Genomic DNA, 24,691 nt, shown 5'->3' with positions numbered 1-24,691 from the left:
CCTATCCTCGTCATGTCGATTCTGAGTCATTTTTACCACGCGCTCAGCCTTCGTCTCTTATTTTCCTCCCCCTCGAACCAAACATCGAGCGTTTTGATCTAAATTATAATTAACGGAGACACAAATCATGGGTAATGGATTCTTCAATCTATAGGTATACAAGGATATGAGTGTTTATCGATACCCGAATCGATAGGCTTGTTTAAATTTTCAACGAGTTCGTCATTTTTTACTCACCACTTTAAGGTAATTCACTGAATGTTTTCGACACTTTCCACAAACTTTCTTCTTCTTCTTATTATTATTGTTACTATTATTTTGCACGGAAAAAGTTTATAGCAATATACACCTCTGCAAACTTGTCGCGTTACTTTATTTGCTAGTTCTAGTTTAAGGACAGGATATAAAAACAGCGATAACGGTCCATACACGTACCGAAGAAGACTGTTTTTATTTACCTACCGCCATAAGTGTATATCGTTTCAGGGGTTGTATAACGCATTAAAACGTCCAACGACATCGAGGACCTCTGGAAAGTCTCGAGGGATTATTTTCACATCGCACACTTTTATTACATCACAGTCGGTGCAATTTCGTGGTATAAAAAAAATGCGTAGGAAATTACAGCAATAACGTGTAAATGAGAACACAGTAATACGCGATTCAAAAAGTTCACCTCAGACCCTTTTCCGCAATGCGTGTGAAACGCATTCGCGAAACACGTGAAATAACGAGGAACGCGGCTCCGAGTCAGGTGCGTCTGACCAGCACGAGGGTCTCGCTACTTGTGAGAAATCCAGGCTTGTTTACGCGACTAGGCGAGGCGCTCGAGTGCAGAATGAGAGCGATGCAAACGAGCCGGAGAGCCAAGCCAATCCTGCCTCTGAAAACGAGGCTAATTTCCGCGTTCCGAAGAAAAAGGCAACGAATGCGGGGGAAAAACGCGCAAAATTTCCGGAGGGAAATACCTACTAGCGGGGAATGTGTTCCAGGAGGAATGAAAATCGGTCTAACCTTTTCATGCTGGTCCGGGCGTGTTGAAGAGTAGAGATAAACTGCTGGATGAAACCTTGAGGTGACTTAAGGACGCGTATTACTCCTACCTTTACCGACCGAGCAAACTCACCCTTTTTCTTCCTATATTTAATAAACAAGCGAACGGAAAGGGTTCAAATTTTGACGTCAAGTCAATTGTTTTTAGCAAAAATCTTTCTTCTACTTTTATTTACGAAAACGAGATCCTGCATCTCGCCAAGGGCGTACCTTGACTTCTCGATTCACCTGCAGGGCGCGTGGCTTGTTCCGGGATAAAACAGCGCGGAATTTGACCGGAAGCATACGGCTCGGTGCAGACGGCGAAAGGTTGAGGAGCAGGAGAACCGAGAGTCGAAGGGGAGGAAAGTGGAGATGAAACGGGGCGAGGATTCCGGTGGAAGCTGCTAATTACGAGGGCTTGTCTGAATCGCTGTACCGCGAGTGTACGGACAGACATCCGTGTAGCCATCCTCGCCGGCATAGAAACGGTGCTTTTCACCCTGGATTCAAACCAGTGCATACCGCCCACCCATACACAATTTATTCGAAAGGACCGAATCGTCTCGAGCGTTGTTAATTGGACGAGCTTTCGTCTCGCGTGTACCTGTAAGAAGAAGGTAGATTGAGGAGGATTCAATTTTTAACTTCATTTTCCGATTCGATCGCATCGATGATCGCGAATTAAGGCCATGTGGTACTTCTACCTTTACCGACCGAGTAAACTCACCCCTTTTCTTTCCATATGAAATAAACGAATGAATGGAAAAGATTCAAATTTCGATGGTGCATCGCTCTTTTTTAGCGGAATTCAGAAAAGTCAATCATATCTCGAAAATAAATTGAATAGTTTTTTGACACGTATTAATATTCCCACATTTCAGGGGCCAAAAAGTGTACAGCTGAGATACTTTGCGTAATTCCGGAAGTAACGAGGAATAAAATAAGCCATCGTAAGACTGTTTTCATGCAATATCGAGATCGTTAGACAAGAACTAGAAACTCCAATAATTTCGTAAATAAAAGAAGAATAAATATTTTCAGTATACACGTAAGTTTCCTGAATTTCGCTAAAAACGATCGACGCACCGTCAAAATTTGAACCCTTTCCAATCGCTTGTTTATTAAATATATGAAGAAAAAGGGGGAGTTTGCTCGGTCGGTAAAGGTAGGAGTAATACACGACCTTAAGTCACCTGGAGGTTTCAGCCCGCAGTTTATCTCGACTCTTCAACACGCTTCGACCAGCATGAAAAGGTTGAACCGATTTTCATTCCTCCTGGAACACATTCCTCGCTAGTAGGCAACGCGTTACGAGTGCACGTAGTCGTTATTACGTACGTGGAATACGCGTATCCGAGGGCGGATCGTCGGACCTTCGAAGCGAGCTTTCGCTCCGCGAATCGCGCGCATTGCAGTCACGTGCGCATCACCGAGACTGGCTTGGCGAGGCTGCGGATCATGGTCAAAATATCTACGAGCAGCCGGCAGCCGGCAGCTCGCGATGATAATGTAACACGAATGTGTAGAGGGGGGCAGACGCGCCTCTGCCAACTTAACTCTGCCCATTTGCTCTCACCCTTCTTCCCTTCTTCCCTTCTTCCCTTCCTTCCTTCTCCAGGCCGCCCGACCAGCCCCCCGGAATTTCCGCGACTGACTGCCATGTTTACATTTCAATTATCTGACGCTTCGCCCTGCCATTATTAGTATTTGCATGATTTAGTAGCTGAAGAAGCGCGAAGCTGCCGTCCCGTCTCGACTCGACTCGACTCGTCTGGCGTTCAACGGCCCGCTGAATTCAAAATTATTGCGCCGTCGAGGGCTGGTTTTTCCCGGAAGGGAAACACCGGAGACGTTGAACTTTTCGTCAAAACACTGGCCTTTGAAATAATAATTGCGGCCATTCTTATTCACCCTGCGATTGAAAGTATGTATGCCTGAAGCGCGCGTAATACGACCGATTCAAGCCAACTTTCGTGCAAACGTAAAATTTAAATGTGGTACTACTTTCAATCGAAAAATTATAGCTCGATCAGGGATAAAATATATTCATTTTGTCAAAAAAGTGTGTAACTTTAAATAATCATTACAGGCTGGCCGTCAATTTTTGAGAAAAAAATTCCATGACACTTCCAGGAGTTTCAGGACCTAAGACCCAGTTTTTCCTGAAATTTTCCCAGTTACTAGCAAATTACTAAAACCTAAATCGATCAACTTATTAACTCTGTATTCGGTTCAAATTCAAGTGGAATTGAAGAATAATATAATGTACAAAAAAGTCAGTTTAAGCCAATTTTTTTTTTCGTTTTATTTAAAAAATTCATTCAAATCTCAAATACTATGTTTTCATCTATAAATCACGGTATCAAATGACATCTTGTAATCAATTTTGGCAGGTATAACCGTCACGTGATTTGTACGAACTCTTCTACCCTTGAGTCTCGATATTATTGAAAAGAGAATATGTGTAATTGCGAACAACTTAGATAGTCTTGTTCGAAGGACTATCAAACTGGAAACGAAAATAAAATTAAATCCGACACGATGTGCCCGGTTCATAAATCCAGATTTCAGGTATGAAAATTTTTTCTGGATATAATCGACGAGTATATATTCTTATTACGATATAATCGTTTGGGTATATTATGCAGGTCGAATAAGAACATGATCCCGATATCGTGCGTTGAACGTTATTTGGCCTCTCATTTTTCACTTCGAAAAGCACATTGTATACGTATATATATATGTATGTATGTATGTATGTATGTATGTATGTATGTATGTATCCGGCAACATGCGAGGAACGTGCCGCACAACAGCTGCGCGGTATAAGAAGGCGCGTGTTCGATTCTTCGTTCCTGCGGTAATTCTCGCGGTCTCGCGGGCGTCGACGGAGCTTTTCACCGTTTCCGTAGTTAAAAGGTAGTATATCGTGCCCCGACACACCCTCCGCGCTACCAAGCCAGCCTCTGCTAAGAGCCTCTCCCATTCTACCGACACGTTCCGCAATTTAAAAGCTTTAAAATATATAGAGCAGCAGCCGACGGCGATGCCGCCCCAACGGGGTTAGAATTCATCGTCATTTTTCAACCCCCCGTAAACGTCATTGTTACTATACCGATTATTCTCCCCGACGCACCGCACAGGTTGTATAATTGAATCGCGTCATCGACAGGTGTTCCGAGATGGAGGATAATTGTTCTCCTCCCTTTCGATTTGTGTTCGAGGTAGGTACGAGGTAATAACGTACAACCCTCGGCTGCAGAGATCAGCTCGTTCTTGGCCGCGTATCGCGTATCGCTGATCGACGACGATGTCGGAATGGGGGAGAGCCAGGGAATCTCTTATCTATCCCTGGACTCCGCTCAAGTGCAGTTACCCGGTTGTTGAATCGCTCGAGATCGTGCAACACAGCAGAGGCATCGTTACAGCTGCGATCTGATATTTACAAAGTTCCCAAATAAAGGGGATAACTCGGGATGGAACCCTCGGGAGCTACGGCTCGACGCTTTCGCGGGTAGGTGTTACGGGATTTGGTGACAGATTAGCTCCCTGGATCTTTTTCGCTAAGCGTCGAATCGTGGATGGCGCCGCCGACTTCGCTCCCTCAAGGGGTGGGGGTGGGTTCGACCCTGCGCCAACAGTTTAACCCATTACTCCTCCGCTGATCGATGCAAAAAAAAATCCACGCTGCGAAGGTGTATGTGTGTTTGTGTGTGTTTCTTTTCTATTTTACTCAGCTGTCTCTAATTTTCCACGTCAAAATCGTCTCGATTTTCTTTCCACACCGCGAGAAGAAAATCGTTAGGAGGGAAAAATAATCCAGGAGAGCGATAAATATGTATAAGATAGTTCGCCGAGTATACATTTACATATATATATGTATGTAGGTACATATATTATGTCAGATAAGCCGGTGCGAGCATTGATCGTCATTATTACGGGAATTGATGGGGAGGAGAACGGCGTTTGTTCGCAGTTTTGTTTCTCAGTCCATATCGCGTGCTGATATCTGTATACATATATACAGAGGGAAATTCCCGCGACAGTATACATATATTTAAGTGGGTGTGTGTGTATGTGTGTGCGTGTGTAAGGTAGACGCGGAGGCCTGGGGTTCGGAACCCCGTCGATTCCCATAAAGAAGTCCTGACTCGCCGAATTTCCGGTTTGCACGGCACGCGGCCATCTTACCAGAATTTATTTATCCGCGTCGCGGAGCATTGTGTATGTATATATATCTATCTGTCTATCTATCTATATAGTATATATACATTCGTGCATCCCTACGGGGTGTAAACTCGTTTGCCCGTATCGTCTCTCGCGATTTTTGCGTAGCTCCGTTTCGCTCCCCCCTCAAAAGCTCTGAAAGCTCGTGCAAGGCTGGATAATTTTCATCGACTTCGTCGCAGAGTTCGGCCTTATTCTATACCTTTTATTATACCTGTACCAACATACGTTATAGTTTATTATACCTATATGCGAGGTAAAAATTAAACCCTCCGAAGGGGTTGAGGTCCGAGGCTCGCCGAATGGCGGCGGTGTTCAGCCCCGGGAGGCCTTACGTATGCCGAATCCCCATCCTCGAGGATTTATGGACGAACCTCGAGGTCTGGGCCGCAGGGGGCGTTTCGATGGTGGTGGTGGTGGTGGTGGTGGTGCGGCTGCACGAATATTAGTTTCACCTCGTAAGGTCGCGCGAGCAAGCTGCTCGGCTCTTGAACACGCGCCAAATACGATGCGGTTACTTGAAATTTTTTTACCCACCCCCCTCACCCTCCCCTCGTCATCATCCCCATGTTTTTCACGTATAAATGGTAGTAAAAATCAAGGCTCAGCTTTCGGATGTGCGCCTCGTACGCGCTGTGTTCTTTCTTCGGCCACTGCAGCTGCAGACCAAATAAATTGCATCCCAGCTGATGTAGGTATGCGCTCCAGACGGATCCGCAAGCCCGCAAGCTTTACTGCCTTTTTATTTATCTCCATTTTAAATACCCTTTTTCCCTATTTTTATACCGCATATTTCAGTTAGAGGAAGCTGATATCGGAACAACGCGGGTTCGGGTTCGAAAACAGCTTCGGGTAATTGGCACAAATGATTTTAGAAGCTGATTATTGCGCACATAATTTCGGGGAATTGTGATTGCGCCAATAAACAGATAAGGAGAAACTCGTTCGGTATTTTCTTCTTAAAATTAGAAATTATTTACTAACATGGTTACCCAGTTTCAACTCCCTTGGAAAGGATTTTTTTTCTTGATCACAACTCATTATAAAAGGTAACGTACCGTTCAAATTTTACCGAAAATTCTACTTTTTTGCATACAACTCTGCGAAAAATTCAAATTTCATTTCTTTTTTTTTTAGATCCTTCGTTCAATCGACTTAAAGAAAATATTTAGTTTTTCTGATTTCAGTTAAAGCTATCCTGAGTTATCCTGACCATCGCTGGGAAACTTATCTCTCTGAAAATCAGTGAACTTTCTCAATTTTTTGATAAAAATTTCATAAAATATTGTTCAAATGTTTTATATGCTCAAAGTTTGAATAAAATAATTCTTCTATTCTATGTAAAAGAAGAAATAAATTAGAGAAAATATGTTATCTTTTATTTTTTCCTTCCAAAGCCACGTAACCCCTTAAATGCTCGAGGACCTTATCACCTCTCGAGAACAGGGATGATGATAAGGAACAGCAGGTGGGTCGTATTAGTGAGACGGTGATCATGGGGATTATAAATCGCGCTATAAATTCTGAATCAAAATGCGGAACTAGCCGGCTACAGGAGGTCGGCAACGCCGCTATCTTTGGTCATACGACCCGGGTGCAGTCGCGTGGTCCGAAATACGCCTAGTCGCCGGATGATATAACGCGGTGCGCGTGTATAATATAATTAAGCGTACCCAGCTAGGGATGCCGGGAAATGTGGCCCGCGCAACCTTTCCGTTGAAATTTACGCGCTCGAGCGGGAGGATAACGCCTCTTAAATAACGGAAGAGCAGCTCGCGAGCTGATTAGCATTGCAAATACGCTGCATTCCGATTTTCCGCGAGATTTCTCTGCAGCTAGGCTTCGGGACGTCGAGAACGCTGTTAGGACGAGATTTCGCGCAAGCTCGAAAAAAAATTTTCTTTTTTTGAAAGCTCAAAACTCAAAAGTCGCGCTTTTATCGGAGACAGGAATTAACCCGTGTTTTTCGCATCGGTCGGAAGCAAAGCTCCGACTCTCATAGAAGAGCGCAAAGCTTGCGGCGGTTCTGACCGCGCCACAACGTGAACGTCCAGAATGGAGATCGGCTCTCCTGATGTCTGCTGGTCGCCTGCATCCCTCGGTTATTCGGATACCTACACACCTCTAACCAACCCCCACGTTAGCCATCGCCATTCATCGGCTCGTGAAGCTAAAAGCTCCGGTCGCTTCCAACTCCTGTTTGCCTTCTGTCCCTCACAGGACGAGAGCTTCCGCGAATATCCTCGAAAAAAAATGGAGAATCGAGCGATCAAAAACATGTCACTGCCCGTGGTTCCAAGGACGAAAGGATCCGAATCAGGCATAGCTTGTAGGCGAAATGCTGGGCGTAGAATATTGCGGAATGTGGGTAGATGGAATGGAGTGAGAATATTTACACCTGGGTAATATGGGGCTGGCTTATCCCGCACTGAATGGAGAGCCGCGGAGATTTACAACTTTGAAAAGGACTCCCCGCCGCGATTTCTGCCACGGAGATTACGTATCTCTCACACCGTCGCATCGTCAGGAGGAAGAGGACCCCCGCATTCGCGCACATCCCCGGGTCCAACTTCACCGACGCGACGCCTCGAGATCTGCACGCCCATCCAGACTCCAGCATCCAGTGTCCCGATCCGACGTCTCGATGTTAAAGAACGCGCCGGCATCTCGTCTGATATTCCCACCTCCTACCTGCTACCCTGACACTCGATACACGCCTCGAAGATCCCGCGCTTTGACGAGTCTAATCAGACGGTAGGAGTATCGAATTGCACTCAATTTCGCAGACATTTCATCCTCTATCCAAGGTTATCAATCGAAACGTTACTTATTGGTTGCCAGGGGATTTCGATTTACTAGAACTGCATTTTTCACCCCTGAAGCCGAAGTTCTTCCGGTCTGCCAATACACTGTATATCACGACTCGATCATCACCGGTGACGTTTTATTTGTCGGAGCGATAAGAAGAGCAATAAAGATACGATAACGAGGAGAGTTCCGATCACTGTTCGTCCCGTTATCTCCACGGGATTTAATTAAACGAAATCTAGGAGAGTCGGGAGTCAGTTTGTCCGGGTCATCGAGGCTGAGCTGTAATTAGAAAGTTGGGCCATCGAGATCCGGCGGCCAATTGTCGGCCGGGGTGCGTTTCACCCCCGCGTCGTTCTGCCGTCGACGGAGCCGCGCGTTTCACGAGGCCAATGACAGGATATTAAAGTCTGGGTAGACCGGAGACTCAGACTGTAAATATCCTTCGGTAAATACGCTCGTCCCTCGCTCCGAGCTTTAAGCTGCTTGGTGCACTTCCGTCCACTCAAGCGTGGGTAGCTGGAACAACCTGCAGACTGGCGCAGACGATGCGTGCGGGAGCATCTTGCGGTTTAAGGCAACGCATCCCTGTTGGAAAGTCCTGCAAGTCTAGTTATAAAAGCGAGGGAAAAAGATCTCGGGAGGAAATAACGAGAGGCAAACGATTAGCGGGCTAATTACCTTCTCGGAAAGTTTCAGCGCCAGATGCTGGCTAGATGATGCTGGCGAATTTCCCGAGTTCAAGTTGACATTTCAAATAATCTTTTAACCCTGATCCTCCAGTGTAATCTCCGCGACTCTTGTTCACCACGAATGATAATTGCGAGGAACAAGCGAATGATAATTGCGACGAATAAGCGTCACGAAGATAGATACTGCGAGTTATTTATCGCAGGGAAGATCTTGTCCAGTGGACAGGAAAAAGCTCCACCAAGTCTGCAGGGGGTGAAAAGATACCGCCTGCGTCATACACAGAGTTCGATTCTCTTCAAATATTTCTTATCGCCGCTGACGTTTGCAGCACGAGCTCTTTCCAACACCTCGGGCAATCCTTCGTCTATTCCTTTTTTACTGCCGTGTTTTTCGTAAGGGTTGCAGCGCGGAGCCGAAACGACATTACGATCCGCCAAATTGGTCGCGTCATAGAAAATATTGGAACGTAAGTTTTCGGCTCGGTCGAATTCGGAAATGGTAAAATTCGCGTGGAAGTGAATATATGAATGCCAATGATAAGGAGAGCGGTATTGCCGCTATACTTCAGTGCCGGAGTTAATAAAGACCGACCACCCGGTGAAGTCTGGGTAGAGAAGAGAAACGGAGAAAGAGGGAGAGAGCGAGAGAGGGAATGGAGAGAGGCACGCAAGGCCGAGGTTTACTTACGAGGTCGGGGGTCAGGAGGCCTCGGGTAACGAGGGTGGAGCACGGAATACGCGAACTTGATACTTTTAACTTATGAGGATCGTTTGGTCGTCGGTTACCCGTCGTCCGTCTTAATTTCCGATCTCATTTATTCCACACTTTTTTGCGAGCTCTGTTTCGCAACGTTTCCCGAATTTTGTCGAAGAACAACAACTGCACGTATATTAGGGTAGTTCATTTTTAAAATTTTCCAGCGACACCTTAAAAATAAACTTTTTCTTTTTTTAAATGAATTACCCTAATGTATATATACAATGTGTATACCTATGTAACTGTATATGCATATACGACGTGAGACAATTTTGCACGACCAGTGCGCACGAGGAATTCTCGAATGGCATGCAGATTCGATTGATAATAATTCCAAGTCCAGGTTCAGGCTGCGGGAAGAGTTTTTCGGAACGCCGGGAATGCCGAGGGGCATTTATCGACTATCACCGTCGCATTTCATCCTCTCCTCTGCGCCATCCGGAATTCGCCCTTGGCTGTTATTGAAGGAACGATTTGAATTTCACGATTTGTACGCGAGACGGGGGCGAACAAAGTAAACCCGAAAAATTCCAAGGGAGGTGCAGCAGAAGCAGGTGCGCAGCGGCGAGGCGTTGGAACACAGTTTTCAGAATATATATCTCGCATGAATATAATATCGGAGATTTGGAGTCGAGCACGTCATCAAAAAATCGAGAGCCCCAAACTTTTTACCCCTAGCTCGGCGGTTTGGACACGCCGCGTAACCTCGGGAGCAGATCGCAGGGACATAAAGAATACGATATACATGATTGTGAGTTCAGTCTCACGGATTACGGGTATTCAAAGAACAGCGCGATGGGAGGAGGAACGCGGAAGATGCGGAAGATGCGGAAGATAAACCGGGGCGAGGAGAAAGCAGATTTTCGGAATACGAAAGTGAAATATATATCCCCGCTCGGATAGGCAAATGTCTGTCTGTTTTTTTCTCTCCTCCCTTCCATTTTTCCTCGTCCTTTTCCTCCCTTTTCCGCTTTCCCTCTTCTCCCACACTCCCACGCGCACACGCAAACACACGCGTTCTCCATACTCTCGGACCGGGGATTAACTCGACCGAAATCGAATAGCTCCTAGCCTTCTGCAGCCTTTTCCCCCTGCTTCGGTACATACCGGAATCACTTTCGTTCTCGTCAAAACGGGGAGAAGCACAACGATCGCAAATTATCGTCTCCCCGTTCGAAATGGTCTCGATCTGCTTGACGGCGGGGCCGTTTTCCCTATCCGTCATCATTCGCGGCTCATTTGGCGAAGAAATTCTTCCCAGGATCACCGGGAACTGGGAGAGAGGCGGTTCAAAGTGCAAGCAGCCGGGTGCAGCGAGCGTGCAAAAACGGGAATCCAGCCTCGCTGACGGAGGTCTTCAACGAGACCGTCTGCGGCTCTGCAACGGTTGAGATCACGGTCTGACGATCCGTTTGGTTGACCTAAATGTCGGAAATACGTCTGGACGAAATTTTTTAGGATCTAGGGATTCGTTTTCACTCGCAGTTAACTTCCGCGGAGGAAGAGAAGAACCGAAAGCAGGAAAAGGAAGGAAAGAAGGGGGGTGAAAAGTTTGCGCAGAATTGAATTTCACCGGTTGGTTTGTTTTGAAAGAGGGATATAAATTATTATGGCGCGAAACGACGCGGCGTATGAAATTATTACGGTGTAAAATCGATGTGGGTGCTTTTGAAGGAAATTGTTTGAGGATCCCTCGTTCTCTTCTTTGGCACCCGTAGCGAATAAATGGGGTTGCTTTTTCTGTCAATTTACGATAACCTCGCTCTCTCCCGCTCCACTCAACCCTCCGCGATTAATACGATTACGCAAAATTATTACGTATCTGGGGCGAAAATACGAACGTCCTAGCACGTGGAAGAACAACGATTCATCGAGAATTTATTGACGGAGAAAGTAGAGATTGCAATTTGAAAAAATTAGTGCCCATTTCCATATATCTCGAAACTATCAAAACAACTCGAAGAATTGATGAAGTGGTGACAATCGTCCTGTTTTGATTTGGAGAATGTTTAGGTACCTTGAGGCTTCCTGAATTCAGGTAATACGACTGTTTCGGTTGGAGCAGAGAATATCGCGGAGCGATTCAGGGACGTTGAAGAGACTTTTTTTTCTCAAATTAAGAAAATCTTTTTTACGTCGTCAGTGGTGAAGGATTTTTCCCACACCGATGCTGCAGATCTCGCACGATGAGTCTCGAAACAATTAAGCCGCGGAATCCCGTCGCGGTAAAAAGTAAACTGCTGAGTGTGCAACGCCGGCACGGCGACTGCAGCAGCCCGAAGGGCGATGGTGCGTAATTGCATTAGCCGCTTTTGCATCGTCGATGTCGCGTTACTCCGCGGCTTTGGAACTCCTGATGCGGTGGTCTTCTGGCACAGGCGGCTCTTCGGAGACGTCGTAGTAACGAGGGGCGAGAGAGGAGACGAAAAAGGAGAAAATCGAGCCGGCTAAAGTGCTGAAAAGGTTCCGCAGTCGAGACGAGGAGGCTGGGAAAAGCCGGGAGGGAACGGGAGGAGAGACTGCAGGCGAAAACGGTGTCGACGAGGGATCAGCACCGCGATTGGGTTACATTGTTCGTTCCGGATTCGACAAAGGCCTCGGTTTCGCGCTTCGAGACGAGAAATACAGAGCCCGTCTTTTCCCAGCTTCCCGCATCCATTTCCGCCCTTAATTCGCGCCAATTCGTTTCAACCCCGGGCGCTGATTGGCCTTCCGATCGAGATATCCTCGCGGGGGGTGCGATTACCGCGGAATTTCCGGTTTCTCCGAGGAGTGAGGACGATCATGCAAACTGTTTTCGAAGAAGAGGGAAGAGGCAAGAGGGAGCCTCGAGACCGAGAAAGTTGGGCGTGCAATTTTCGTATCTTGTTCGATTTTCCTCCGAGTATGAACGGCGACGCGAAAGTTGGACGGAAACGTCAGGATCCATCCTTGGCGAGGCTCCAGTCCGCAAACCGCCCGGCATCTTTGAGCCTTCTGTGTCCCATGCGTGCCCAGGTCGTCCCGATATCCGAGGAGTACTTTTATCGGGATTTATGGAATCCGGGAAACTCGATCCCCGACCAAAACCACGCGTAGCTACGTTAAACTCCAGTCCATTCTCTTCTGCCCCGCCCGAAAGACGAGTGGGAGCTGAATTTGAACTGGATTATTAGTTATACGATATGATCGGTCTTCTGCTGTTTCAAATATCCTTAACGGGAGGAAAACGACGCTGCAGATTCTCGAGTGTATAGCTATACACGTTGGATCGTCGAGTTGCCAATCGATCGGCTTATTCATTCGGAAAATCTAATATATTTCAAGTAGGTTGGATTCGAAGCAGGTGCAGGTATTCGATATAAAGTATACCTACGTATAATATAAGGAGAGGCGTGGAAAGCGCGGAAACTGGGAACAGATCGCCGGGCCGGCAGGCAGCAGCATCGCAGCACGAGCCGTTGGTAATTGAATGAAAAGTCTCCGGGTCGAACGAGGGGCGAACGGGAAATTCATAATTACTTGAGAGGCTGGTTGATCGTTCTATATGGGAGCTCGGCCCGAGTACGAGTATCGGGGCTTTTCGAGAGGCACGAAGACTCGAAGCCCCGAATTTCATGGATTGCGCCGCTCGTTTATAGGTCGTAAACCTATCCTTGAGGGTAAAATAGTTTTTTGGGGAATCGGAACGCGCGAAGACGAAGGATCCCGCCTCTTTCTCTTCCTCTTCCTCTTTCTCTTCCTCTTGGTCCTCGCTTCCCCTGTTATACGATCTTGTCCACCGACTGCGAACGACTGGGCAGACTCGATTACCCGACCCGAGCCGCAAGTCCCCCGCTTTGTCATTGATAGCGACGTCCTCGACTGAGTTAATTGAAAAGCACCGGACGTAAGAACTCGAGGAGGTCCACTTGTCTCTCGCGGTAGCATTATTTTTACTTCTATGGTGGTTGAAAATTGTTGAACGAAGAGGTAAGGGGCGAGGGAAGCCACTTCAATTCGACGCTGGTTACAAGAGTGACGCAATATTTCATCTACATCTCGACTCGCTTCCCTCCCCCTCCCTCACCCCCTTGCTTATTGTTGGTATGCGTGAATTTCGGGTTTTCCCTTTTACCCAACGCCAAAGGTCGGCGTCGAGTCCGCGATATCCGCGGGCTGGACTCGAGGGTGCGGGGTTGGTACAAAGTTGTGAATATTTTTCTTATTTACTTTCATTGTTGTGCAAAGTATAAACAGGAAACTCCGGCACTCGAGAGCGTCGCGCTTCCCGGCCGTGGCGTCAGCGGAGCGTAATTTTCGCCTCATTAAGCCCGGTGTGTATTCATGCAGCTATTATGTAAACATAGCTTAAAAATCTGATCCCTTAAACATGCCAGCGTTACCTACCCACATCCCTCTCTCTCTCTTTACGTACATATTATACACGGGCGCTAAAGAAAAAAGAACAAATTTTACATTAATTATGCATGAAATACACCACGAACTCTATTTCTTTCTCCCTCTCGCTTTTCCTTTCTCTTTCTTGCTCCTACAGCGCCGATGCCACTGTAGCTCCGGGGCACGAGAGAAGGTTAAAAAAAGGGATGCTGGACTACGTGAATCCCTGCAGAAACGGTGCCACGCTCCGAGGTGATAAACGATGGAAATAAAGTTCGTATTTTTCATTTTCATCCCCGCGAGCACCCTTTCAAACTTATTAAGCAGGGATTTAGAATATTCGCGTGTTTTATTCAATTCCTTAAAGCTCCGCATACAGGGCATTCCGGGGCATTTTTTCCTACGCCTTTCCGAATAGTTGTTTTCCGGTCTAAACAAGTGCGGATCATGGATGAGAGTGCAAAGTTTCCGGTGACGGAACGTCGAATTTTGCGGTCGGTAGTAAATTCACGATCCGCATAAAATGGAAACTTGTGTGCGCTGTATTATATACACAGGTACAAGGCAAAACTGCACGCTGCACGAGTGTACTTTACATGCGGTCATTTTAGTTCGATGAAATTTAACGCCCGATTCGATGGATGGACGCGGGGTGGAGGAGAGAGAAATGCTGGAGGGGTGAAGAGGCGCGGGAAACACGGGCCGGCGACGATCGTTAAAACTGCAACTACACCGAATTTCGCCCATCAATATATGTATATTTTTAACGATACGGAATCCTCCGTCCCTTGTTCCCACTTTATATGGGAAAATTTAAACCGCGGTGAAATATTTGCGAGAAAATTTCACTCGGTAGAGCGAAATAAATGGTCTCGAAGCAAAGCTCCGCGGCACCGAAGAGGATTTCCTAAATTTTCATCGCCGAACTGTACGCGAGTGCGTATTCTTGACACCTCAAAAGGGTCGAATCCTGGCCGTAAAAGGAATGATCTAAATCTCTTGGCTAGTTGTCATCCAATTCCATTTCCGGCCAAGTCGCATTTCTCTTTGAAAATTGCACTGGTTTGCCAAGAAGTGACAGCAGCAGCAGCCAGACCTACTGATCGGCTCGGGTGAAAGTACGGGCAGAAAGATAGAGTTACGATTGCGGTGAAAATAAATAAAGGTCGAAAAACTCTGCACTCAAGATCAGACCCGTGGGAGTGGCTCATTGGTTGTTATCAAATTTCTCCGGTCCACAATTAATTGGATGAAAAATTAACCAGCGTTTCAAGTGAATTTCTGTATAGGCGATTGATAAGATTTTCTACGAGACAGGAGCTAATTGAAGCATAAGACCCACACCTTAAACCGAGATGGACCTTAAGTAGGTACGTGAATAAGCCGTGCGGCAGCTACATGCGGACAGGTCTAATTACGAGCCAGGCCGGGTATCAAAACGTTGAAACTGCTGCTTTTCTATAACCAGCAGCACCGTCTCTTTCATCTTTGAACGAGCTATGCTAATGGATCTATTTCAGGGCGCCATGCCTGCGGACCGTCTGCTGTCAAGGCGCCGAAAAGGCGTTCGTTGCAGGTAATTATTCTTCCAACTGTGCAGACTTTCAGGAGCGAAAAAACAGAGGCTCTACCTCCAGTTCGCAATTGCGGAGTCCTGAGCTCGCGTGTCCGATAAAAATGTCTGGGACTTCCTGATCCGGAGTTCCGAAAACAGGTCCAGCAGCGATTATCCGCATCCACTGACGTACTTTATCTACTATACGGGATAAAGCGATTAGCAAGCGAGGAACGTAGCGAGCATATCCGCAAAGATTATTATTGACCAGCTTGTGAGGACAAACGGGGCGCGTGCTTTGAATTCGCATCAGGCAAACGAGGGAGAGAGTTCCAGAGCTCGATTGGTCCGGTAATTGACGGAGGATGATCGTCTCGACATGGCCGGCAGCCAGGGCTCGCGATTTGACATGCAAAAACGCGGAACAAACAGTTCGAGGGTCGGGGTGCGAGTGGCATAGATATCGGGCCATTAATGCTGATGGTATATCTTATTGATTCTTATTATGCGACGAGGCGTACCCGGAATAATTTGTCTGTTTTAGGGTTGGTTTAACGGCGCCGGGCAAGGACGAGGGTGGATGCTGGTATACTCAGTGAGAGAGGAGCAAACAAATTCGAAGAGGGGTAGAAGAAGGGAGGATAATTTGTACGTACGACTGTCGTTAATATACATCGAGTTCAGACGTTGAATCCGGCCGATTTAATCGCGAATAAAAGTTTCACCCTGGGATAGACGTCTTCCTGGTTCAACGATAAAGCTGGAGAAACGAGATGAGATAGAGCGATCTACTCACCCTGAGAGCATCCAGTCGGGATCGCACGTACTCCGCTCTGCCATCGACTTCAGGACTTCCAACGGCGAAGGAGCCCATGTACTGAAACAGAGAGCAAAAAGGAACGGTCAGTTTTTCTCCAGACAAGCCTCCGCGCCCTCTGAAGTGGAATCGAGCTCGGAGAGCACCTTGACTTTCGACCGGCATGCAACGACGGACGCAGGCAGATTGAAAGACGATCCTGCCACTTGATACAGATGCTCGATATTATGGGACGAAACCAATAACCCGAAATTGTTCAGCCGAAGCTCGGGGCCAGGCCGCTTCGGGATCCCAGGACACACAGAAACTGTTTGCAGTCCCACAAGCCGGGAGTCTGTGGACCACGCTGCCTCGGACACGCAATACACAGATCGATTTCCACCTCGGGGGTTCGACTGACCAGTGCAAACAATATTCCTTGCAATATCAACCCCTCCGGCTGACCGCTAAAGATCTCCGAACCATGTTACGTAGATTGGATTCTGACAATCTGAGATCGAATCAGGTTCTCTCTCGTGTTTGTTCACCCTGCGCCCTGCACCTACGTACCGCGGGTACACGTGAACACTCACACACGCGTTCTCCTCTTATCTTGATCTTATATTCCAATCTTTGCGCATCATCATTCGGACACACTTTTGGACTTTGATATGGAAAGGATGTTTGATTCATGTAAGACAAAGAATTGTGTCAAGGTGTTTGAAAGCGTCAGCCAATTAGTGAAAACTTATTGAATCCACCTTATTGTGAACAAACAAAAAACAACAAAAAAACTGTCACCGTTTCAAGACCATTCAGCGACACTCTGAATTTCATCCCTTGAATGAACGTTGGTTGGCTAATTATCACAAGCGTCACATCCTTCGGATAGCTCGAGCATTTCAAAGCGACGCAGTCAAACCGTGAATTACGGAGCTCTTGAGGTACCTGGAGTTTACGTCTGAATTAACTAGATGAGCTAAATTGGGTACTTAGGATAACCGAAGATTGCTAATCAGAGTTGGGAGGAGGCCGTGTTGCCTGGCACCTGACGCTTTGGGCTTTGAGCTTGTATTCAAACAGGAAGGTTGATTAGTCGGTGGGTTGAGAAGCCCGAAGCTGTGCACTGTTCTCATAGCCAGAAATAAGCTTTTATCGAAAACTGGACAACTGCAGAGAACCAGCCTCGCGGGGAAAGGACGAAACTATTTGAGCCGGGAGTGGCAAACTTTCTTCTTCCTACGTCGTGTTTGAGTATGGAATGGTACACAGTATAGGCATACGAAGGCGCCCTGTTCATGTTTCGGGAAAACAGCTTTTTCCTTTCATGTCGAGCTCTCGTGTCCAGCCTGAAGGGAGGGGCGCCATTGTCGTTTGTTCGATCTCTCTCGATTTCGTGAACGAAGTTACAGGTATATAGATACACGTTATATCCGGAAGTTGTGTGCGGTACGGTTGGCGAAATCGAGCCGTTTTAATCCAGCTTGACTCGGATTCTCGGAGAGCACGATAATCGGATAAAAAGTGGTCTAGGATCTGGAGTTTGGAGGTGGAACGCGATGTTCCACCCTCCAGGCTTTTGCAGTTCGGAAAGGAACCCATCGAGGGAAACCAGGGCAGAGGCAGAACAATATGGAGAACGTTGCGACGAAGCCAAGCGCGCACCAAAGTACGACAAGAATTTCATTTCCTTTTGTCCCATCAAAGGGCTCCCGGTGTTCTCTCGGTGACTTGCCGGACGAACTCTTTCGTCTTTACCTATCAACCTCGGAGGCTCTACGGGATACACACATACCTACGCTTTGCCTTGCACGTGCGGGAATCCAGGCTCGCTGGAATCTATGCACCTTAAACTCGATCTTCTGTTATATTTCGAAAATTCTTCATCATCGAATAGCCGGAGGCCCTCGAGGCTTACCGGGCCGGAATTCCGGTGATCTAACGTTCAGATTCAACCCTTCGTCCACCGAATTGGGTCACGTTCGATCGACCTTTGCCGGTTACAACGCCACGCGTCGAGCACACGGATCATTTCATTTCACTGCATTCGTAATATGGCTGGCGGAACGATTCATGTCACAGTTATGCACCAGCGAAAATGAAAGTTTGAGGATCGAGCAGTAAAGCAACCTGCAAACCGCCGCGACCTAGATCCACGACTTAACTCCCATTGGGCATTAGCACTCAGTTTGTACCGAGTGCAGGCTTTGTTTCCAAAAGTTATTACCCCGAACGAACGGGATGCAATGCAGCGACGTCATGTCGAAGCCACAGAATCACCAGGGGGCAGAAAAGTTGACCTCGTATGCAAGCCGAAATATAAAGGGCTTAACTCTGCAGGTCGGCCTTCTCGAGCGTCAAGGAATTACGCGGATTAGGAAGAGGTTTAAACTTCCAGATTCGTTGGGATTAACTCTGCGAAATTGCTTTCGACTTAAAATCGTGGAGGCGTAGATACGCTGGTTTTCGATTCTTCGGTCTTCAGCGTACGTCGCGCGCGTTGACGATTTATCACTAACGTCTGACGGCAGAAATGAAAAAGAATTCCGCTTGTCGAGTAGCAGGAAGTCCCAGAGATGCTCGCTTCTTCTCGTTATGGATGTTTAAGAAGCTGGTCTAGAAAGGATCGGTAAATCCGAGCAGGACGCTGCGACTTTCACAATTCAACCGTAGATTACGGTAGAATCGTTCCCTAATTCTAGCTCTAATAGGATTCGAGTTATTGCCAGGTTGATGAGTCGGACTTATCATATATTATCTCTCAAAGTTAATTGCCTGTTAACTGCACTCCATCCTGATAGCATTACTTAATTCTGAAAGAGCTTCTCTCCGATCACGATTATCTAACACGGAGAAAGAGGAACCAGCAAGGAGAGAGAAAAGGAAAACGTAGGTATGCACCTTGAACAATCCCTCGACACAGAAGGCCAATGGAACACAAGGCGAAGTCATATCGTCACGATATCGCGTGGGAGTCATAACAACGCGGCGGAGAATTTATACGTCTATTGCGTAGGCGTAGCGGGTTGTCCTGATCGTACGTAATGGGCTTTTGATGATTTTCAGGCGACGAACTTTTTCAGTGCCCGTGTAATATCCAAGCTGTGTTTTAAATGCATTACGCGTACCTGCGGGCTGATTTTCGGTGGCTCGCTGTTCCGCATACTGAAAAATGCAAGACCCTGATAAAGATGCTAAACCTTGGCCTGCTCTTAGCCTGCAGCTCGGGGTGCGTGCTCGTTTCCTTACACCGTGGTGAAGATACACGTACGCGGCAACGCGTCGATGTTGTACGACTTTGGAACACGTATTCCTCCGAACACATCGTGGATCTTAAAGTGCTTCTCCGCAGGCTTCCTTTCACTCCGAGCTTATCGCAGTCTCATTTAAAATCTTTCCATACCGTAAGTGAGTTTCGAGAGGCGGGCATGCAGCGGTGCAGCAGCGTTCATTTTTCTCCCGAAAGGGCTGATACAATTTCTGACAAACTGTCAAGCGGGCAGAATATCAAGATCTCACAACCGCTTCGAGCCAAAATACTCTCAGCTCAAGATCGGGGACGAAGTAATTTCGGGGGAGAAATCACGCTCACCGCATGTAAAACAGTAAAACATTTTTGCGACAGTTTCTGATCACATTTCAAGGCTAACCGGCGGCAGAAGGCAGGCAGGCACGACTCGTCTAGAGGTTTGGGTTACGAGTTATAGTGTTATGCAGTCCGTATTCGGAGAACCGCTTTTTCCAAGAGGATGACTACAGCTCTGAACTATGTGAATAAGTAATTCAATCCATCCATCCACTCGGAGAGAAGCGACCGTCTTCCCTCTCGTCTGGGGCCAGTTGCCGGAGTTACGGAGCTGAAGCCGTTCCGGCGATCGTTGTTGTTTGCCACGATATCACGTCTCGCATCAGTGCTACTCAAACTTCGTTAAACGTCACCATTATCAAATTTAGCTTCGAATACTCCCGGGTTCTCGCCTCGGTATGCTCATATCACGGAATGCAATATCATTCCGAGAGAGGCGAAGTTGCCACGAGTTAGCCGCCAACGATGTGCAGATGCGCTTTGTACCCAACCTCATAACACCACATTACATTTGACTTTGATTAATGAGAAACCAACCTGCACAAAGTCGAATATCCTGATTGTCGAGTCGGTCATTTGGGTGGCTGACAAGTGGCTGTATCTCTTTTCCACATCAGTTTCCCCGATCCCCACCATTGTCAGCGAAGAACTTTCATTGCAGTGTTTTTATTCCCGGTATCCGTTCACCAGCTCGCGGCCTGGACCGCAGCCTCATTTCCCCGGCTCACTTACAATTAGCTCCTTCGCACTCGACACAAGAAAAGGAACAAGTACCCGCAGTCCTTCGCGTCAGAAACCTCAAACGGAACGTGGGAAAGCATTTTCGCGTTAGTCCATCGCCTGATTCTCCGATTATCCGTTGAAACGAAACGCTGTCCGGTTCTACGACTGCAACGAGCTCCGATCGCGAGTCCCTCCGGTTATAGATTTTCTTCTAGTGCAATGCAGAGCTCGGAAAACAGGTCGAATCGAATTCGAAAGGCTTTCGACGACGTGTGAACGTAACACAGTCACGAGTCACGAATGGAACTGCAATTCTGACGGATCTCTGGTAGATTAAGTAAGAACGCGGAGGTATCTTAATCACGGTTACCCAAGGATCGATCATCACTCGCGCATTACCGAGCACCTTCCACCCGGCACATACCTAGTTGGCTGAGAATGTCGGCCGAATCCGTGAATCGCGTAGAGTCGACTGCCAGTGAGTCTTGGGGTCCAGGAGCTCGGTCAACGCAACGAACGCAAGGTCGAGTCCCCCGCCACGTGCGCCCACGTTGCACCAGTCGGAGGACTCGGCGATCGAGACGACGGCATGCTCCGTACCGAGCGTATTTTTATTCCTCGAGTCAATCACTCGCCCGGACATTGATGCCGCCATAAAGCGGACTGGCCAGTCGCCACGGTCTGTAGAGAGCGACACGTGAGTACGAGAGTCCCGCTTGATCGCTTATCGAGGAAACTACTTTAGGCTTTCTGACTTGCTGCAAGTAATTTGTTTTTCCATGCAGTGGTGGGAGGGGGAGGGGGAGGGAGGGGATTCGCGATGGACGATGAGGATGCAGAAATCCACACCGTCGTACGCTCGGTCCACGTTGGGATGGAATTTGTAATGTCAACCGGTGAGCTCCGCGAGTATAGTTTCAGCAACGGCCTTTGCTCGTCTGCTCCACGTGGCCGTTTAATGGAGCCGTGATGAAATTTGTCGATTAGAGTGAAAGATAAGAGTGGATACTTTTCGAGCAAAGTACCACTCAGCGTGCACCGCGTGACTGTATCGGGCCACTTGATACGCCATTATACTAATGATTGACATCCATTAGAGGCCTTAGACATTAAGCGAACTGCACCGGGTCCGCAGGCTTCGGGAAACCAATTTGCATAGGCAAATATTTCAGGAGGCTGTAACACGGACCCACCACTTTCGCAAATTCTAGTTTTTAAAGCGGTAGCGAAGTCGAGAGTACGGTTGTCCGGGAGCTCGGCTCGACTCGACAACAAACGATCATCTTTTCCCGGCTGTTGTTGGATAGAAATTGTCTCGAGAAGGCCATTCATTAAGTCTACACACTGCTCCCCGTTATTAAGTCTTCGACTATTCCTGGAAGGTTTTAGTAATCATTCTATTACGCCTGCCTAGGTGCCGGTCTATTTTTTGCCCCGTGATATTGCCGGGTACTTGACAACATGCAGGCGAACATCAAACACGTTCGCTCATCAACGCGGTCCAGTTACCGCGTGAATAATCACCGTGAGTCTTGCGTGCCGCGGTGATTTTCCCCGATGGTGATTAAATTTACCAATCTACTTCGTGCCTCGAACAGTTTGTATCTATATGTATACCGTTTTAATTGAAAGCACAGTTATTAACATCGAGTGACGCGCTATTCCACTTGCGGGCTTGTAACATTCACCGTCCTTGGCACAGGCTATGCAGTGAAAATTCTTTGACCTTTTGTGCAGTTCGTCTGGCGAGCTGCATCGCGCGGAAAATGTCACCGCAATTAAAATCGCGCGCAGTTTGAGAAATTGATAATGGCTTATTCCCCGGCCAATCGATTCCTCGATCAGCGGGTTCCTGCCTTTACTTCCTACGCAGTTCATTCCGCATATCGTATCGCATCGCAAGCTGCAGTAAGATGAATCGGAACTTACGGATATCCAATAAATCCTGCGAACCGAGGAGTGATGTGGGCGTAGGGACGTTCAATTACATCCTTTAAACACACATGCAACTCCACGGTGTACTACTTTATCACGAAGATTTACCTTTGCTGTTGTGAATCTCTTTGAGAAAACTTCTGCCATAATAGGTAGACATTACTTCCAAATAGCCGGTCGTTCCCTGGGCACACGGCCGAGTCCGGATCACCTCGCCCCTCTCGGTATCCGGTGAAAAAGCCCGATTCAAGCCTGGGCACCGGGATCACCGGCCACTTTGATTAGCACCACTGAACATCATGTCACTGCAACAATGCCGATCACTGAAAAGCCACCCTCTGCACTGATTCGTCACCGGATGGAAGAGAAACGGGGCTTCACTGTGAAAATGGGAAAGTTGTGCTTTTCTCCCGTCTCTGCAGTTGTTCCGAGGAAGAGCCGGACACGTGGACCGCGATTCGTCCGAAGCGAGTGACAGTCGGACGCACCCCGAACCGAGTCAAGCTTGCAATCGAGGCGTCGAGCCACCCGGTCGGATCGCGGTGGTCCGGTGTCTCTTAAGCGAATAACCGAAAGTCGCTCCAACGCTGCGACAAAAGCCCTGGACAGTTGGTGCGGTGAACTGCGGACCGGTACGACGGCGACGGTCGGCCGATACATGGCGACTCTGCGCCTGCAGCTGCGAACCGGTTATATACTCTCGTCTCTTTGCTGCAGAGCTCAATCCCTAAAAGAGAATTGAAAGCACGGAGTATATGTATAGGTAGGTGTCGCGGCAGCAAGGAGGAGGACAGAGGTCCTTTCGTACCGCTGAGCTTCGGCGACGCACGTCCGGTTCGCTTAAGAGTATCCTGAGCAACGGAAAACAAATATACTGTTAGAAATCACGGAGACTTTAGATTCGAGTTGATCAAAACAGCGGTCCCGAAGCTCGGTACACGGGAATTTTAAGCTCTGAAAGCTTTGCCAACTCGTCACTATTTTCTCTTCCTTAAATGGACCAACGGCAGGTTCGAAGCAAAAATTGAGTCTCCAAATTTGCGAAAAGTAAAGAGGTTCGATCGCTCTGGGTCTGTTCAAACCTCTGCAGCAGATTAACGATTTTGATCAAAAGAGTTCTCATTTACTGATCAGGGTACGAAATTGCACTCTTACAAAAATTTGATCGGAAAAATCCTAGGTATTTGAATATTTTGTAAGGCAGAAGTAGCTGGTGATCTCGGACAGTTTGAAACCGGCTTCTTAACTTCTCATTCGCATTTTCAAACTAACCGCTGGTATTTTACCGACAGCGGTGAAGTCCCTTTTGCCGACGGTCTGGAACCGGAATCTAAGCCATGTATCTCTTTGCCTACGGTAGCTTATAACGTCCAAAGCGAAACTACAGAACCTTCTGTGCCTTGTTAACTGGAACTGACTAAACAATGGATGAAAATTCTTTGTCCGAATTATGGTGCAGAAGTCGTCGAGTAGATGATGCCACTGAGTATTTCAGCTGGTGCTGCCACCTCGAAAATGTACCAGCGACTACTTTTGCCGCAAGCAAGTGTCGGAACTCGATTTAAACACCTTCGCTGTATGGATATACTGATATGATTTCATGACACAAAATAAACAACGTTAATTCTCTAAAATGGTTCAACTTGATTTGACCAACTACCTGGTGCTGCAGCTGTTAAGTGATTTTTCTCATAGTGCAGAGCAACGAAGTTCAAAATTATATGGTGAAAACAATTTTCACTTATTGATACTATTCGTTTCAGCTCTTGTATGTGCCAATAGTCGCTGAAGATTCCTCCGGCAATTTTCCTCATAATTACGATAAGTTCACTATCATAGCTTGAGGTACGAAACTTGACGAAAGCATTTCAGAGAGAAAGAAGAAACGAGGTCTCGAGCGATGATCTTCAAGTGTAAGTTCCAGCCTGTCTGACATGTATTTCGGTCTTTGGCCCGAGGGGTTCATGGTTCGGTTTACACGGTGTGTAAGCGATGAGATGGCCGGAATTGAAGTTGAACAACTGGACTTGAACGAGGAAAGAGGAGGAGGGACGAGGAGAGGAACGGTCAATGCCGCGGGCCCGGACAACGCGAGCATGGCACGAGGAAACAGGGAAACGGGGAAACTACGGAGTTCCATGGTGACTATACTTTCAGTTGACGTCGAGAGCTCACCCGGGGCACCTGCATCGCGCGATGGTTCCGCGTCGTGTGAAAA

General features: G+C 47.4%; 1 protein-coding gene across 2 annotated transcripts in view; it reads right to left on the bottom strand.

Moving 5' to 3' along the window:
* The window catches only part of LOC124405773 (tensin-3-like), an 82,529-nt gene extending 61,830 nt beyond the window's left edge, over positions 1-20,699 (bottom strand). Inside the window, exons 1-2 of one of the 2 annotated variants that reach the window (XM_046880952.1) lie at positions 20,353-20,699; positions 16,230-16,310 (exon numbers count right to left, since the gene is read on the bottom strand). In XM_046880952.1, coding sequence (XP_046736908.1) covers positions 16,230-16,310; positions 20,353-20,451 — 180 coding nt within the window. In that variant the 5' untranslated portion in view covers positions 20,452-20,699. The remainder of the gene's footprint in view (positions 1-16,229; positions 16,311-20,352) is intronic. The other variant, XM_046880962.1, reaches the window with a different exon arrangement.
* Positions 20,700-24,691: the final 3,992 nt, after the last annotated feature.

This window comes from Diprion similis, chromosome 1, assembly GCF_021155765.1.
Source record: "Diprion similis isolate iyDipSimi1 chromosome 1, iyDipSimi1.1, whole genome shotgun sequence".
Classification (NCBI taxonomy): domain Eukaryota; kingdom Metazoa; phylum Arthropoda; class Insecta; order Hymenoptera; family Diprionidae; genus Diprion; species Diprion similis.
This window is presented reverse-complemented; position numbering and strand designations above follow the sequence as displayed.